General features: G+C 37.2%; 1 protein-coding gene across 5 annotated transcripts; it reads left to right on the forward strand.

The window, feature by feature from the left end:
• The first annotated feature begins 1,801 nt into the window (after window positions 1–1,801).
• bin1a (bridging integrator 1a) lies at window positions 1,802–17,687 on the forward strand. 5 transcript variants are annotated; one of them, XM_079881287.1, is made up of 20 exons: window positions 1,802–2,064; window positions 3,877–3,957; window positions 4,087–4,141; window positions 4,242–4,336; window positions 5,753–5,848; window positions 5,934–6,044; window positions 6,131–6,223; window positions 6,543–6,628; window positions 8,122–8,197; window positions 8,621–8,676; window positions 8,881–8,925; window positions 9,379–9,457; window positions 9,609–9,731; window positions 10,552–10,629; window positions 12,545–12,562; window positions 12,979–13,218; window positions 13,532–13,603; window positions 14,736–14,798; window positions 14,893–14,994; window positions 15,069–17,687. In XM_079881287.1, the coding sequence occupies exons 1-20, from the start codon at window positions 1,978–1,980 to the stop codon at window positions 15,168–15,170; spliced, it is 1,758 nt and encodes a 585-aa protein (XP_079737413.1). In that variant the 5' UTR covers window positions 1,802–1,977; the 3' UTR covers window positions 15,171–17,687. The 5 variants fall into 5 exon arrangements, with proteins under 5 accessions (XP_079737413.1, XP_079737414.1, XP_079737417.1 ...); XM_079881288.1 differs by having other exon boundaries at window positions 13,532–13,594; XM_079881291.1 differs by lacking the exon at window positions 12,979–13,218 and having other exon boundaries at window positions 13,532–13,594.
• Window positions 17,688–17,959: the final 272 nt, after the last annotated feature.

Consider the following 17,959-nt stretch of genomic DNA (forward strand, 5'->3'; position numbering starts at 1 on the left):
AGTAATTGTAGGCTACACATGAATTAACAAATCTGCACAAGGGGTATAGAAAGCTACAGGGCAGCCAATTCATTGAAAAAAGGTTCCAAATACCTATTTATGAATGAAGATTTTAGCAAGTCCGAAAAGGTTGTTAACCAGATGGTGTTGTGTACAATCTTTATTGAGCACACCAAATTTAACTTGTTTATAGCTAAAGGGTTTACTTAGTTTCATGGACGTTGATGCAGGACATTTTGCTGTACAACTGACACCAGAACAGCTTTAAATAGTTACAGAAAAAAAAGGCCTCAGTTGTTTCAATGTCATTCTCACAATTTAGGCAAAACAATTTGGTGTTGAAATACCACTTCAAAACGTCATCATAGATGAATAAATATCTCTGAACAGATACACGTGCCCCCTCTGTTGGTGCTACATTGAAACTTCTGTGGGAAGTAGGTTAAAGATGTTGTTCCAAACCTGTATGAGTTTCTTTCTTCTGCTGAACACAAAAGAAGATATTTTAAAGAATGTTGGTAACTACGGTCCTTTGACTTCCATAGTATATATTTTTTTCCTACTATGGAAGTCAAAGGCTACCGTCAACTGTCTGGTTACCAACATTCTTTAAAATATCTTCTTTTGTGTTCAGCAGAAGAAAGAAACTCATACAGGTTTGGAACGACATGAGGGTGAGAAAATGATGACAAAATTTTCATTTTTGGGTGAACTATCCCTTTAGATGTGACAATTTATATTAGAATACATTTTTTAATGGCACTTTATGACATGCTTCATCATGCTTGATTTTGTTTATTTGCACATTTGTAAATTTAATTTAGATTAGACCATTCATATATTGATATTGTTTATATTGTAAATGTGTTTTAAAGAGAATAATTACCAAATGCATGAGAAAATGTACATGAATGACTGAAAAACTCACAGGAATGATTCAATCAAGGGTTGTCAGACAGCCGCTAATGCTTGTATAATTCTATACACCTCCAGAAAATGTTCAAAGAGGGCAGTATTATGTTTTACAGGCTCACATGTTGTCTGAAACTACCCTAAAAGGTTATAAATATTTGATGGAATGACTTTCAACAAGCAGAAAGCAATCTCAACAATCAGATATTCATATGTTTAATTTAGATTGTTGACTGAGTTAGCTGGAATATTTGTCTTTTGTTGCCATTGTTGTGCATGCAACCGATCACTATTGGGTTTTGAAATAGCAATTATCAATTGCTTCCTTAAAGGCTGTGCTTTTGAGGTCTCGCCACAAACTATCAAATTCCCAGGACTGCCTAATTCTGGTGCTCCAATAAATCTTTGATCCATGAACCCCCAAGAACCACAAATAAATCAGACTAAATCTGCTGAAATGTGATGGAGATTTTGTGGAGAAACTTTGGAGTTTATGGAGTCCTGTTCATGCCAATCCACAAATGAGGCTTACCCATGTACAACCACAAACACTTATTTTCCTTTTTTTCTTCCTTTTAAATGTATTTAAAGCACATGCAACTGATCTAAATAGACTACTGAAGCAGTTTTTATGATTGTTTATAGCATAGCTTAAAGTAGTAACCTATCAATTTTCAGAAGCTAAGGTGGTCAATACAACTTTCTTCAGAAAGAAACTTGTGACAAAGACCTGGCCTCAAGTATAAATATTTCGGTTATATATTTCACAGTAAAACCATTGCAAGCAGGAACCATAACCCTAAAATATTGTGTTACAGCCTCGTTGGTGTGTGACATAAAAAAAATGGTTTACTGTCCCTTTAAGACTGCGCTATTGTCATTGGTCAATGAGCATCTGTATATCGTGTGCGCTTGTGCAGGTTCATTCTATTCCAGGGGCGAGTGTTATTATAAGGCCTAGAATTTAATGCATCTGCATTGAAGGAAATAATACTCTATAGAATTAGATATCGTAACAAATGCTCATTTGACGCGTTACTTGCAAACAACCCAATCCGGATAAAAATGGCTGAATTACCGATGGGGAAAGTGGTCACCGCAGGGAAAATAGCAAGCAATGTACAGAAAAAAATTACCAGGGCTCAGGAAAAGGTAAGACATTTTAATCATCAGATACATATTTAAATACATCATCTCTCTCAACGCTGATCTCAGTGTTTTATAGCCTACCTTTCAGCACCATGAAACATTTAAGGCCGTCAGTGTTTCGTCCTCTATTAAACGTGCAATGTGTTAGAGTCGAGGCTCATTACTAGCAAAAAGCCTACTAAAGTACGCATTTGCCTGCTATATATTTGCTAATATTTTAATACATTTATGGATTTTACAGTATTGAAGGCGCAAGCTCGCTGTTTATGTCATTGCAGTGGGGCTGCTATGGAAACATATAGAAAGCTGCGCCTGTTACACTGGATTTGTGCATTCGCTTGAATACCAAGATCATCTCTATGTGTGTTTTAAGCTCAAATCAACCCATTTAATGCCTCTGAACCTTTGCATAGCTGTTTTCGTCCAATAGATGAGCGCGGCGGCGATGTCCGATTCGTGCACGAATCGTTCTTTGAATAGAATCTCTAAAGTGAATCGGTTCACAAAACAAGTCCGAACAATTCGTGCACGAAGTGGATGAAGCGGATCTCGAGTCATCAGCACACCGGGAACGGTCACTTTCAAACATGTCAGATTTTCAACGAGCCGAGAACTATGATATACGTGAATGTTAGTATTTTGGTATGTTTAGGATTGAATGCCTTAGTTTTCATTAGCTGAATCATGGCTACTACAAACTGAACAGATTAATTACAATAAAAACCTTTATTAATTCAACTTAATTGGGAGAAACGTAATAAACACCGATATGTGCCTACATATGGCTTAATTGAAATGTTTTAGAACATTTTACGCTGGGATGACAGGGGCCATGTGATGACGCAATTACGTTTTTTTAAACGGTTCTTCGAACGACTTGTTCGAAAGAACCGATTTGCGGAAATGAGTCAGACTTTTCATCACCACAGTAAATGAGCAGCTGCATCACGCACTGCTGCCCATAGTCCTTCATCACTTTGATACCTGCGTCCTGACATTTAACAACACTGTGTAAAATACTCATAAATACCCATAAAATAACATATTTTTATTCAAACTCACAAAAAAAAAAAATAATAATAATTTTGGTTATAAATGTTAACAGTGGGATTAAATGGGTTAAGAGGCCATCTGGCTTTTCTTGCTATTGATTAGTTATAGGCCTATATCCTATAGAATGATGTTTGGGTTCTCCACACCAGCCGTTACTGAATAAGGCTTTCTTCTTAGAGACAAGGATATTTGTAAATTTGGCTGGTAAACAAATATTCCAGTCAGCCACCATTTTTGAGCAATAGATATGACACTGAATGTATTTATAATATATCAGCATTTATTAAATGAAGTACGTGGTAAAAGTACTTCATCTGTCCAATCAGAGCAGAGTAGGCTCTCGGAATGGAGGAAATTAGAGAGACCGGATCCTTTATCGAACCATTTCAGCCACTGTGAGAAAAACAGTGATACTAAATTTATCTTTAACAGTCATCTTGCAGACGTACGTGTGCTATAGCCTATATTATGAGAAAATGTAAGTGATTTTTTTTTTTTTTTTTTTTTTTTTTCTTGGATGCATGTAAGCCTATTGTAGGAGACAACCATGTTCTATGACACATTTACAAGATAATGTAGATTTTTTTTGTTTAACCTATGTAGTTCGATGAAAATATGCTATATTTGTATAGGGGTTCTGTTTTGTCATTACACACTGAAGACAACAGTTTCTTAATTATATATTTAAAAAAACAAGCAGTACACAATAAGTGTTTTTCACAATATATGAAAATGGTCAATAATACAATCATCTTCTCTCAGGTTCTCCAAAAGCTTGGCAAGGCAGATGAGACTAAAGATGTGGCATTTGAAGAGGGTGTGATTAATTTTAACAAACAGCTGGTGAGTATTTTTCTAATTGTGGTCTTAATTATTTATCATTTTTTCTTTCAAAGCAGTATAAGGGGATTCTTTGGTATTTTGCCTTTGGTCTATGACTGTGTCTCACTTTAGTGTCATGTGCTCACATAGGTGGAAGGTACCAAACTGCAGAAAGACCTTCGGGCCTATTTGACTGCAGTAAAAAGTGAGATTACCAATTGATAAAATTACACACTTAAAATGAACATAAATTGAATATGTTGTTTTCTTACCCTTGCTGATCCCTTTCTCATGGTTTCCCACAGCCATGCATGAATCTTCTAGACGTCTGTACGAGTGCCTGGATGACATGTATGAGAATGATTGGTATGGAAGAAAGGATGTGGACTCCATCTGTGAGGTTATTGTTTTATTGTTTTAAGTTCTTTTTTAGTAAAATGTATTTTACACTTTTATAGTAATTCAGGTCATTCATGTCAGGAACTGCGTTGTGTGCAAAGTATACATTTAGACAAAAATCTTTGGAAAGAATAATGTATGTTCTTCTGTTTATTTTTTAAAATCAGATATTTAAGTTTAAAATGTGTAGTATTTCTTGGAAAATGGACTAAAATATTTAAGACTCATCCTGGACAATCCAAAAAATGAAAATGAAAATGCCCTCCCCAATTCATCTTCAATTGACTATCGATAGCAAGTAGCAACTCTTTGCCTAATGACTATTTTAAAAACGAATGTCCTGCCTGAACTTTATTTTTCAAAAGAAAATAAGACAGAAAATTGCACTTACCAGGTCATTTCATGAGATCTTTAATGTAAAGAGTAAACCTAATGATGGAGAATGAAATTAAATTCCTTTAACACTTTCACTGAGGGCAGATATGGTACATGTTATCCGCTACAGCGTTTCTTCTTTCCATTTTTATTGTTTTCATATCACACCCATCTGTCATTTCACCATGTTTGCAAAACAGAAATGAATGTGTCTTCTTTTCTCAGAAAATTTCATTGCCTAAGATTTTTTAATGTTTTTGATAAATCTCTCATGCTGCTTAAGGATGCAATTATTTGGTTAAAAATGCAGTTAAATTAGTAGTATTGGGAAATATTATTACAATTTAAAATAACTGTGTGCTATTTGAATATATTATAAAATATAAATAGAATAAATAAATAAGAGGAATTTTCAGAAGCCATTCCTCCAGTCTTCAGTGTCACATGATCCTTCAGAAATCATTCTAATATGCTGATTTATTGCTCAGGTAACATTTCTTATTATTATCAATGTTATAAACAGTTGTACTTGTTTTTAATTTTTCTTTTTACTGTCAGTTCGAATCAATTTAATGCATCCTTGCTGAATAAAAAAAAAAAATTCTCTTAAAAAAAAGTTACCGACCCCAAACATTTTGTGTAGTGTATGTGCATCCATTGTAAATGTCTTGCATGTCTACCATTTTTATTTGATTTCTTTCTATTTTATTGCTTTCTTTGAAAATAATATTAGGAGAAAGGAAACAGATATGGGAGGTAATTCACTATAAATTAGGTTTAGACCCATCTAAATCTCCATTATTTAGTCTCTAGATTATAAACATGTAAATGCAATATAGTTTTGCAGCACAGTAACTGCAAGAAACCACACAAATAGTGATACTAGATTTAGCTTAACTAGTTTTATAACTGATCCAGCTGCTCTGTAGTTGTCTCTATGGATAGTGCTTGTCTGTGTGAATGTGGGGGTGTTCAACAAAATGTATTTAAGATGGTTTTGTACCGCCCTGATCTTTTGTGTCTATTGTTGTGTGTATAACAGGATTCAGACCTCCTTTGGACAGACTTCCATCAGAAACTTGTGGATCATGCGCTTATATCCATGGACACCTACCTGGGCCAGTTTCCTGACATCAGAGTACTAAGATCCCATGATGATGTTGTGGTTTAGCTAGCATACCATGCTGTGAATTTCCATTTAATATCTGTAAAATTCTTTCTAGGCCCGTATTGCGAAGCGTGATAGGAAGCTGGTGGACTTTGACAGTGCACGGCACAACTTTGCTGCGGTAAACAAAGGCAAGAAAGGAAAGGAGGGGATTAAGATCACCAAGGTATAGTCCTTCGTTTTTCAAGAATGTTTCAGGAAAAAAAATCCAAGGCATTTATTTTTGATTGTTCTCACTTGTTTTGTATATAGCCGGCTTCCTTGCTGGAGAGGGCCGCCCCGGGTTGGGCTCAGGGGATCCTGTCCGCCCATAACGTGGCTCAAACCAGCCTCTCCAGGAGTCAGGTGAGTCTACATTCTGAGCTGTGAAAAGAGCTAGCCAGTATTTTGATTCCTTCTCCCTCATTCAAGAGGACAATATCATCTTGCCAGGCCAACACAAATAAGAATCTTCTTCTCGCCAGGTTAGATAAAGTTCAAATAAAATTAAATTTCATGCACATTTGGGCCAAATAAATGACAAATCAAACAGGGTAGGCGAGGCAATTCATCATGTTTGATTTAGCTGTATTCAGGTCAATCTATTTCAACAGCTAAAGCCTTGTGGGTGAATAAGATTATTGAACTTCATGTCATGCTTTGATGTAATTTTATGTGTTTATAGGCAGAGGAAGAGCTGGACAGGGCACAGAAGGTGTTTGACGAAATTAATATAGATTTGCAGGAGGAACTGCCATCTCTGTGGAACAGGTGTGGATTTATTACTGTTTTACTCTCACAGATCTTCTCTGGTGTTTCTGTCACACACGTTTGACTACTGGCATTTACTGTCCACATTGCAGCTTAAGCCGTGGTGACGCTAGACTTTGAGCACACAAAATTTCTACGGACACTTCAACTGTCGTGATATGACGTAATACTCTGGTGTACATAAAATAATAAATCCCGACGTGTTTCCCATTTTTTGTGCCATTTGAATCAGACATTAGCCAACGGTCTGTTGGCATGACGTCTGAGACTAGGAAGAACCTGTCTGACCGTCATGTAAAACAACCTACATCAGGACTGCGTTTCCCAAAAGCATCGTAAGCCTAAGTAGAACAATTGCCACCAATGGGCTCTACGATTAACTTAGGCTTACGATGCTTTTGGGATGCCCAGATCATTTTCTTTATGTGAAATTTATTGTAAAATCGATGAGAACCCAATAATAGACTGACATTCAACAACGCAATCAAATAATTGCACTAAAGTGCAAATATTGCAATAAGTGGAATATGTGTCTGTTTTTTAATTAAAGGGGTGGTTGATTAAGATTTCACTTTTTTAACTTTAGTTAGTGTGTTATGTTGCTGTTTGAGCATAAACAACATCTGCAAAGTTACAACGCTCAAAGTTCAAAGCAAAGGGAGATATGTGCTTTTAAAGAAATTGCTTTTTAAGGACTACAACAAACGGCTGGTAGGGACTACACGACATTCCTTTCCGGGTTAGTGACATCACTAACCCTAACATTTACATAAACCCCACCCCCGGGAACGCAATTTATAGATTATCATGACAGAATATGCTAATCAATGACTAGAAGATAACTACACAAAAGCTACATAAATTCACCAACTAACCATTCAGAAATGTTGTCTACATGTTGTCACTTCTTCTTGAGTCTCTCCATCTTTCTGACTCCGGTTTGAACATAAAAGGCTAAAGGTTTTTGAAATTTCCAGTGCATGTCTGTGTGAGGTAAAAGGACACAAGCTGTTCTAGCTCCGCCCTCTGTGCGGGGAGCAGCAGCTCATTTGCATTTAAAGGGACTGACACAAAAACAGTGCGTTTTTGCTCACCCTCAAAAAGTGACAAACATTTTTTTAACATGCTATATAAAAATATCTGTGGGGTATTTTGAGCTAAAACTTCACATACACACTCTGGAGACATCAAAGACTTATTTTACATCTTGTGAAAAGGGTGTTATACCACCCCTTTAATGAAAATGGTGTTTAATTTCTAATAGTAAGTGCCTCAAACTAAATTCTGAACATTTTGCACAGATTCAGTGCTATGTACCTCTTTGGCACTTTGGCAAATACAGTATCACGTGTACACCCTGCTTCACGGAAATTATGTAGAAGCCTGACAATCTGATTGGCTCTTGCCATTTTTGTGTGGAATATGCACCAGATTGGTTGTAAATGGTCCATGGGTGTACCATCTTAGATTAAATTGTGTCTGCTCTCTTCCAGTCGTGTTGGCTTTTATGTGAATACATTCCAGAGTGTGGCTGGTCTGGAGGAGAAGTTTCACAGAGAAATGGGAAAAGTAAGGAATCCAGTGCAACACCATTAAATGACAGATCACTATGGTTATGTTCAATATATAACTTGTTTAAAATTTGTATACATTTAATATATAAGATGAAATTTATCCCTGTGATGATGAACCTGAATTTTCAGCATAATTACTCGTGTTCAGTGTCACATAATTCTTCAGAAATCATTCTAATGTGCTGATTTGATGCTCAAGAAACATTTCTTATTATTATCAATGTTGAAAGTGCGTAGTATTTTTGAAAGTTATTTCTCTCTCTCTCTCTCTCTCTCTCTCTTTATATATTTATATATATATATATAGAGAGAGAGAGAGAGAGAGAGAGAGAATAAAAAAGTAATAGTGATAGTAAAATATGAAGGAAAAACTTCTGCATTTTAAAAGATGTTTATTTTCTATTTCATTTTTCAACAGATCAATCAGAATCTGAATGATACACTGGTTAAATTAGAAAATCAAGATATGTCCAGGTCAGTAACATTTATATAATGCAATATACATAAAGTTCCATCGAGAAACGCATTTTTTTTTTTTTTTTTACACTTGATGGTTCATTTTTGTCCATTTTGCATCAAAACGGTCTCTAAATTGTGCATATGGCAATAATTAGTATTGGTATAATTACACTCAATCACAATTAAATTAATGAACAAACCACAACACCACTCTCACAGAAAAACAGGTAACCAAGGGGTGAGGACATCAACAGCCCAGAAGAGGTAACAGCGGTAGCCCTACAGTGCTGTGTGTTTGAGGGTTTGTGTGTGCGTATGTGTGTCTCTGCATTCCGCCTTACTTAAGCTTTTTGCGTGCCTTCAAGTGTAGCCATTTCCAGCAACAGTTTTACATTTTGCAACTATGTGTTTTAGATGATGCCTTCTCAGTACGTTTGAGTTCACTGCATGAGCAGAATGATTTTGCACAGGAAGCAACTGCGTCTCAGTCTGCATGAATAAATGTTGCAATTGATACTATCTTCCTGCGTAGTTACACTATGTCAGTTCTGTTGTGAAAGTATCCCAGATAGATTTTTGGCCACACTGATCATCTAGGGCTTGTAGTGTGAGGCCCTGGTACTTGATGGTTCCTGGTTCTGAGCCAAATGAAAGCATGACACAGAGGAGCTCATCACAGCCATGATACTGTATTTAGATCACTATCTGTACTTTTAGCTCCAGTGAAAGAACACAAGATGCCAATCACACTTTGAGCCCAGGAGGACCACCAGCCATTCCCAAATCTCCATCTAAGGTACTTTATGCATTTAGAAATCACCATGGCTTTTGTATTTGCAGTGTACGATTATTCTTCTGTAAACAATATTGCAGTGATTTCTCATCTCTCTTTTTGTTAGCATCAGTGACACTGGTCAAACATATTTCTTATTTATGTGCGTTTCCAGCTAAAGCCAGCTGTCCCCCCGCCTCCTAAAGCTACTCCATCAAAGGATCTGAAGCAGGAGAGCATTATTAATCTATTTGGTGAGGCTGCCACTCCGAACATCAGCGTCACTTCGCCAACACAGGTCAGCAGTAATTTCTTTTTTGTTATCCTCGTCTCCAGGCTAATACTGCTACATATGATGGTATCATGTGAAGACTAGCAGTCAGTTCATGAGTTGGAATAACAGGGATTACTAAACTTAAATTCAATAAATGTTGATGGCACAAAGAAAAGCAGGTCACTTATCAGGTGTTCTTTTAGAAAGTTTCCAGCTTGTAGCTTGCTCAAGGTTTGGCTACATTTGAAGACTTCAGGGTAAATTGGAAGTGTTCATCCACCATGGTTATAAAATGAAAGTTATTTTACAACGCAAAGATGCACTAGTCCTCAGCATCTAAGAGACATGCCAGTGAAAAGAGGAGAACAATCACATGATTATTTTCTAAAATCAAAATAAAACTGAACACCTCAATATTGCAATAAATCAAGGTTGACACAAGTCTCAGTTAAGCACAAGTGCTCAAAAAGGGCATAAGTAAACCAATACTTCAAAAGGTATCTTCATTATAACTGATAAATAAAATAATGTTGAGTAAAATGGACACTTCACAACTACCTGCTAATGCACTTGCATTTGCTTAAAGTAGCCATGTTGACTAGATTGGGTGAACAAGGGCAAAACGCACAAGATACAGTACCTTCAATGCCCTCATAACAAATGTTTTGGAGTAAAGAGTACATTGTACATATACTTATTCAAAAATGCAGGCCTAGTCAAGTAGAGAGTAAAAGCTGCTAATATCTTTGATATTCAGTCAAACTACAAAGTAGCCAAAAATCTACTTAATTACTGTAACAAATTACATTTACTCAAATACTTTACACCCTTTACACCACTGCAGTATGATGCCCCAGCCACTGCTAATCTGCTGGATATGGATCTGGACTCACTTCAGGCCGCCACCACCCCAGCCGCACAGGTCTGACAGAATTAAAAGAACTTGAGCTTGTAGATTTAGCTTATATCAATGTTATAGTACGCGAGTCCAGAAAAGACCGGACTCAGACTCAAAGATCATATTTTCTGATTAGTCGAGACCAGCTTATTTAAAGGCACACTATGCAAGATTTGTACTTTAATATAACAGCTTTGAAATCATTTTGGTGGTAAACGAACTCGTAATAGGGCGAATCATCCCCTACTGATGGGGGGGGACGCCGCTGGCACAACCAGCAATGCAAGTTTGAGAGGTGGCGTCCCGACAAATCTCGCGAGAATCACGACTTGCTTTACGGCACAACGTCACATACATCAACAACATATGAACCAGTCTCTATGCAGTCCCTCCAGGATTTCACGATTTTTTTGTGTGATTTTTGCGATCAAAATGACTGATTTTGTGGTGGTAATTTCCAGAAATTTGTGAAAAAATTTGCGATTTTTATATTTTATAATTAGGACATCACATTTACCATAAAAGTATTATGTCAGATGCACAATAGTCATACATGACACAGATCACAAACAAAATGCATAAAGCTTGTTTATTTTGGTCTAATCAAATTCTCATCAAATTAACTTTTAAAACAACCTATGGGCACAACCAGGAACATCCAAGAAATGATTTAAATAATCAAGTAAACACTCAGTAATGAAATAAGAACAAAGGAACAAATAACAAAAAGAAACAAAACAGGACAAATAAATACAAGGATACAGTTACAAACAGAGGATAATTTACGTTTTTTTTTTATTGTGCTGTAGCTATTGTTGTTGCTTGATTAACATTAACAACACTGACAACAGCAGGTAAATTAGGTTACTGTTACTTTAAGACCTACTACAGTAATGACAAACGTCCCAATCAGTTATTACTGATAGTTTTACGTAAATACTCGCCAAGATGAATATTTTGAAGTAATTGTTGCTATGTGTATTTGTTCAAGCGCTATAAAGAGAATTTACGCTGACAGGCAGTCATCACACACACACACGCGCACACGCACACGCACGCACACACACACACACACTGCAGTCAGGCAGTCACTCGGTCAACACAAAACAATTTACCCCCAGTCCCCCACTCTCGTGCATGCTCTCGTGCAATATATCAGGATATTGCTTAGCCCGCTCCTTGGCGCTTATGTGAGAGGGCAGGTGAGACTAATTTTCTTTCGCCATGTTTCTGACAGACCGCTCACAGACATCACGCGTGCGCAACATCTGTATCCTCGTAAAATGCATTGAAACTTTAATTAAACTAGAGATATTTCAATTGGGTGATTATAATTTAATGTTTTGTGAGGTCTTTTTCATTTTTGTGATTATTTTGCGGTTAAATTAGGAATTATGCAGGATCGCAAAAAAATGCGACAATTTGTTGATTTTGCGTTGTATTCAGCAATCGCGGAATCGCGAAAAACTGGAGGGACTGTCTATGGAAGACACTAGCACGCATTTCAGACGTGAATCATGGCAGAGTCGACGAAGAAAACGAAGAGAGCGTGGTCGGAAGACTGCAGAGACGGCTCAGCGCGAGTGGTATTTACGACAGTAACGTTAAATACAAGTACTCCACAGCGACTCTAGGGGTCGCTGTTTGAGAAAAACGGAAACTGCATAGCGTGCCTTTAAGTCTGAGTCCAGATCAAGTCCAAAATCTCCTAAAAATATGGTCTTATCCAGTCTTAAGTACTATAACACCGGCTTATGGTTTATTTTATGCATTATAATGTCTTTGTATGTATGGAAGTATATGTCTGCAATGGAACTTCAGTGTAAATGCCTCTTGTCCAGTCATTCATTTTGCTTTATCTGTGTGTGTGTGTGTGTGTGTGTGTGTGTGTGTGTGTGTGTGTGTGTGTGTGTGTGTGTGTGTGTGTGCATTTTGACAGAATTGGGATCCATGGGAGGTGAGTGTGCTTTTGATTGTTTACTCAAAGTTGTAGTGTATACCAGCATATATAACCTTTCCTTTTAATTCAGACAGCAACTTATTTAGCTATTTCTGAAAGCCATTTCATTTAGTATATTTAATGGTAAGGGAAATGAATCTGCCTTTGTCAAACAGTTGCGAAACAGCTATTCCATTAAATTTCCTTTCACTCTTAAGCTTTCTTAAGTCTGTCTGTCCTGCTTTAACTGTCCATGATATTAATGTTGCACGTCCCACATCATAGTGTGTTCGGCTGAAGAAATGTGTGTTTTTCACTCTCTCTGGCTCCTCATTCTTTCTCCACTCTGGTCATGCTTTACCCGGCTCCCACATGCCCCCCCTTCCCACCATTCCCCTCACTGCCCTACTTACCCACCCCCCTGCCACATGTAGCATACAGAGAAGGAAGCCGAGGCACCTCAGACATGGGACGATGATGGTCCTCAGACTGTGCACTCTGGCTGGGGTGATGATGGTACCCAGGCTACCTGGGATGATGATGATGGTAGCCAACCTGTGCATGCTCCGGCCACATTCCCCACCTGGAATGATGATGAAGGCTCTCAGCTTGTGCAGGGGAATGACATTGATTCTACCCAGAAGGCCGAGGGGTGGGACGAGGATGGGGCTCAGGTACAAACCTCACAGAGCTAGCTGACAGGAGCTGAGCTGCGCTGCACTGAGGCATCTGTTGGCATCACTGGATGGGAGCAAGAAGATGCTTAGCATGGCAATTGGGAGAATGCTGGTAGCAGCGCTAGTAGCAGTAGTAGTAGTAGTAGTAGTAACTGCTTCAACTGGGTTTGATATGTTATGAGAATAGCTGTGTAATTTGCATCTCTTTGTTCTCTCTTTCAATTCTCGGCTCTCTCTTGGTATTTCTACCTTTCATTCTTCTATATATTGGCCCTCTTCTTCTTTATCTCCTGGTCTTTCCTTTTTGCAGGCCACAGAACAGGCAGTTGTTACAGATCAGGCAGTTGTTAAAGAAGAGGCAGTAGCCGAAACTGTAAGTGACGTAAGTTAATTAAATAAAGCACAACATATGGATGCAAAATAGTAAAACCCAAAGCAAGAGACTAAAGGACAAACAGGAATACTATAGGTGACCCAAAATTTGCGGCAACATACACTACTGTTCAAAGGTTCGCAGTTAGTAATTTGGTTTTCTTTAAAATTTTATTCAGCAGTGATACATTACATTGATCAAAAGTTTCAGTAAAGACATTTATAATGTTGCAAAATATTTCTGTTTCAAATAACTGCTGTTCTTTTGAACTTTCTATCCATCAAATAATCCTGAAATAAATCATGGTTTCCACCAAAATTTTAAGCAGCAAGACTGTTTTAAATAGCCTGGGAAAACCCAGACAACTTCCAGCAAATCGCTCTGATTGGTTTTAGGTTTATCCAATTGCGCCCAGAGGCATTTGAGCGACGTCCGTTGGTGACGCCCCTTTGGAAATGAGTTATTAAAGAAGCTTTGCCAGACCATAACTCAGTTACTACTACTGAGAATGGTCTGGTTTTAACCAGGCTATGTTTTAAACATTGATAATAATAAGAAATGTTTCTTGAGCACCAGTTGAGCTTATTAGAATGATTTCTGAAGAATAAATTACAGGGATAAATTACATTTTAAAGTGTATTTAAAGGGAGAACAGTTATTTCAAATTGTAAAAATATTTCACAATATTAGTGTTTTTGATTAAATAAATGCAGCCTTAGTGAGCCCTCTTTCAAAAACAGAGAAAAGTGCTCCAACACTTTGGGTGACCCGAGTTCGAGTCCCAGCTCGAGGTCCTTTTCCCAGTCCAATTCCCCTTCCTTGTCTCCCATGATTTCCTGTCTGTCCTTCTACTGTCCTATCTAAATATAAAAAAAAAAAAACCTAAAAATATAACAAAACAAAACAAAAAATCTTTCCGACCCCAATCTTTTGAACAGTAGTGCATGCTGATAATCAGGTGAGGGCTCCCTCTGGTGGACCGAAGGAGTAGCTGCAGACTCCACCATCTGACCTAAAGACATAAAATGGTACATTAGGGACTCTTAAATGTGTCAGGCACTAAGTTGAGCACCTTTCTTGTTTTGATGGTAATAATTCATATGATGCGATGAAAACTATAAATATATGTCTTTGCTTCCAGACTGCAACAGCAGCCACAGAGAGCACAGAGAGTGTAGAGATGCCAGAAGCCTTCCTGTTCAAAGTGAGTACAAAATGATGTTTTCATTTAACTAACAATGGTTTGTTAATCAGAATTTTAAGCAGAAGATGTGAGACATGTATTTGTGTGAATATAGGTGAAAGCAATGCATGACTACAATGCCAATGACTCGGATGAGTTGGAGATGAAGGCAGGAGATGTGGTGCTGGTCGTGAACTTTGAAAGTCCAGATGAGCAGGTTCGTATAGCTGTTTATTTCGTGATCTCAGTGGTGTTAGTTATGATCACCTAACTGACTTTGTGCGCTTACAGGACGAAGGGTGGTTGATGGGAGTCAAAGAGTCTGACTGGATTCTGCATAAAGATCTTGGGAAAAAGGGAGTTTTTCCTGAAAACTTCACCCAGAGGGTGTGAGCGCCTGTGATCAGCTTGATCTGTGACACTGTTCCCCCCTTCTATATTACTCCTTTTCGCTTCCTTTGAAAATGCAGACAAGAAAAACTACTATACCAACAAATGCACCGCCACAGGCAACCTGCTGGTTATGTTTGTGGAAGTTGTTGACAGGTTAGTCAGTGCGTTGTTTTGGGCGTCCTCACTCATATTTGTCATGCTTTAAGTATAAGAAGACAAAATAAGTGAAAGTATTTTTTCTAGCCTTTTCTAATAGAGGAAGTAACATACCCAAAGTAAGTCCTTGCTGTAAATGTTTTTAGACTAGCCACTCTTAACCATTGTCCCATTTTGAGTGAAAAAGTTTTAAGTCATATCTCATGAGCTCACAAACTGGTGAGAAAAACAGATAGTCTCTAAAGTCTGATACTGAGGACTATTTGAGCTGCATGATATATAATTATGTCACAGGTAGAAACAAACAGTATTTCTTTTCAAATGGTGAATACCCAGCTAACAATGTGTTCTAAGAATATTTAGTTAATGTTCCCATATATATTATATAAACAAAAAGATGTGATTAATCAATTTGACAGCACTAATATATATATATACACACACACACACACGTACATATATACATACACATATGTATATATACATATATACATATCATATATACACACACACACACACACACACACATATATATATATATATATAATGTTTAAAAAAAAAATCTTGGTCATGCCAACATTAAGGAAACATTCTGGGAACATTTCATAACATTTAAAAGTAACAAGTATAACATTTAAAAAACATTAGATGAACGTCCAACTGAAACGTTTCCGGGAAAAAAACGTCCCATGAATGCTAAAGTTTAAAGAATGGTAAAAATAAAGTTTTTGCGCTAATGTTTTAGAACATTATTAAATATCAGATAACTTTGAAAAAACATTCTGTTAACGTAAATGGAAGAATGTTTGTTCATAACTTTGAGAGAACTTTCCAGAATGTTAGCCACAGTTCTGAGAGCGTTCCCTGTTAACTGGGTAATTGTTTCCATTTCTTCACGGGAATGGAGTTTGACTGCTATGTCGAAGATCTACCAGCACCATTTCTGCATGTTTAAATCAGGAACAAACTAAAAAGTACAAATAAATCAGACTAATATAGTTAAAGGAGTATTTTTTCCATCTCATTATGAAACAAAAACCATATGCACTCGTTCCATATGCAGTTAATATTGAGACTAACAAGGCTAATGTATTTAACCCCAGACTCTTGCTCAGGTTGTATGTTAATGAACCTGTGTGCTGTTTCTGACCCTTAGCTTTACCGTACACGCGATATATCACTGTCCACAGATGTTTTTGATAAAGCCATTTCCGATATTAATATTTGATTAATACTACACTGTGCAAACGCAGTCATACACATGATTTGTCTCGGTCATTTAGTAAAATGCAGTTTATATTCTGTGAAGGAGAATTTCTTAACATGTAATGCAATAAGCTCTGCACAGATTTTTAATTCTTTATTAATTGTATTCATAGACGTGTCGGACATTTTGGCAAAGTGTGGATATTATTAATGCTCACTTGTGTGAGTTTTAATAAAGTGCAACATGCAAAAGTGACTCAGAATATGCATGATATGACTTCAGTCCACTTACACTGTATTTATAGTTTTATTTTTGTACATTGTGAGACAAATGCGAGTTCAAATTATTCTATGTGCCATGAACACTGGCTTATAACTGGGGTCTTTCTCAGTGTTGTAAACTCTGGTCTTTTCACGTCTGATCAGAATTTACCATCCATCCCATATAGCAACAAGAGCAGAACAGGTTTAGTGTTTCTGAGGTTATGAACTTTGATAAGGACCGAACTTAAGTTGGTATGGCAGAGAAATTGATTCTCCAGTCATCTGTTGCGCTGAATAAGCTTTTTGTTTGGTTTGTTTGTTACTCCTGATCTCTCTCTAATTGGACGTGTCATGTGACCCAAGCTTTCTGGGGAGTTCTTGCCACGCTTCACCAGTTTTGAAGCAAGTGTGTGTTTGCTTTTTGTACCCTGTACTGAGAAATCAATGTGATCTGTATAGAGACTGATTACTGAGTTATTCAAGCTGCCAATGCATCTTTAATGACCTCTCGCTCAAGCTCTTAATTAAATCGAAAGTCCCCAGAATGAGTGGACAAACACTTCCTCCTCCTGTATTTGAGCGCAGTTACGATATTCGCTAGCGTTGTTGCATTTGTAGCCGTGAACATTGTGTAGTTTTTGTTGGGTTTCGTCACTAAAGATACAAATTCTCTGAACATATCTATATCTGTAATTAGTGTGAATGTGAAAGAGGCATGCTTAAATCCATGAGCAGTGTGTCTGTGTGTAGTGACTTGATGTTTTCTTGCTGAGGTGGCCTGGGAAACCAGGGTCACTTTACGCCACTATAAGCCATGAGTGTATCATTCTGCAGTCCTGTATCCTGCTGACTCACCTATGCTAATAAACATGGATTTAATCCTGTAACTTTTCCACTGTTGTGTCCCCAAGCTGTTCACATTCAAATACACTATGCTGCAAAAAAAAAACAAAAAAAAACGAACGAACGAACGAACCTCCTATTTTTACCTAACATGTGCTTTAGTATGTCAACACATAACAGCACTTCTGTAAGGTTTAAAATGTACTTTTATTATTTCCATTATTATTAAGTGCACTTTTTAAAAGTGTACTTAACTTTCTGAATAAACATAGTGAGTGTACTCGTTTCAAGTACACTTAAATGGCCTTTTATTTGATTAA

Source organism: Squalius cephalus (assembly GCF_949319135.1).
Source record: "Squalius cephalus genome assembly, chromosome: 9".
Lineage (NCBI taxonomy): Eukaryota > Metazoa > Chordata > Actinopteri > Cypriniformes > Leuciscidae > Squalius > Squalius cephalus.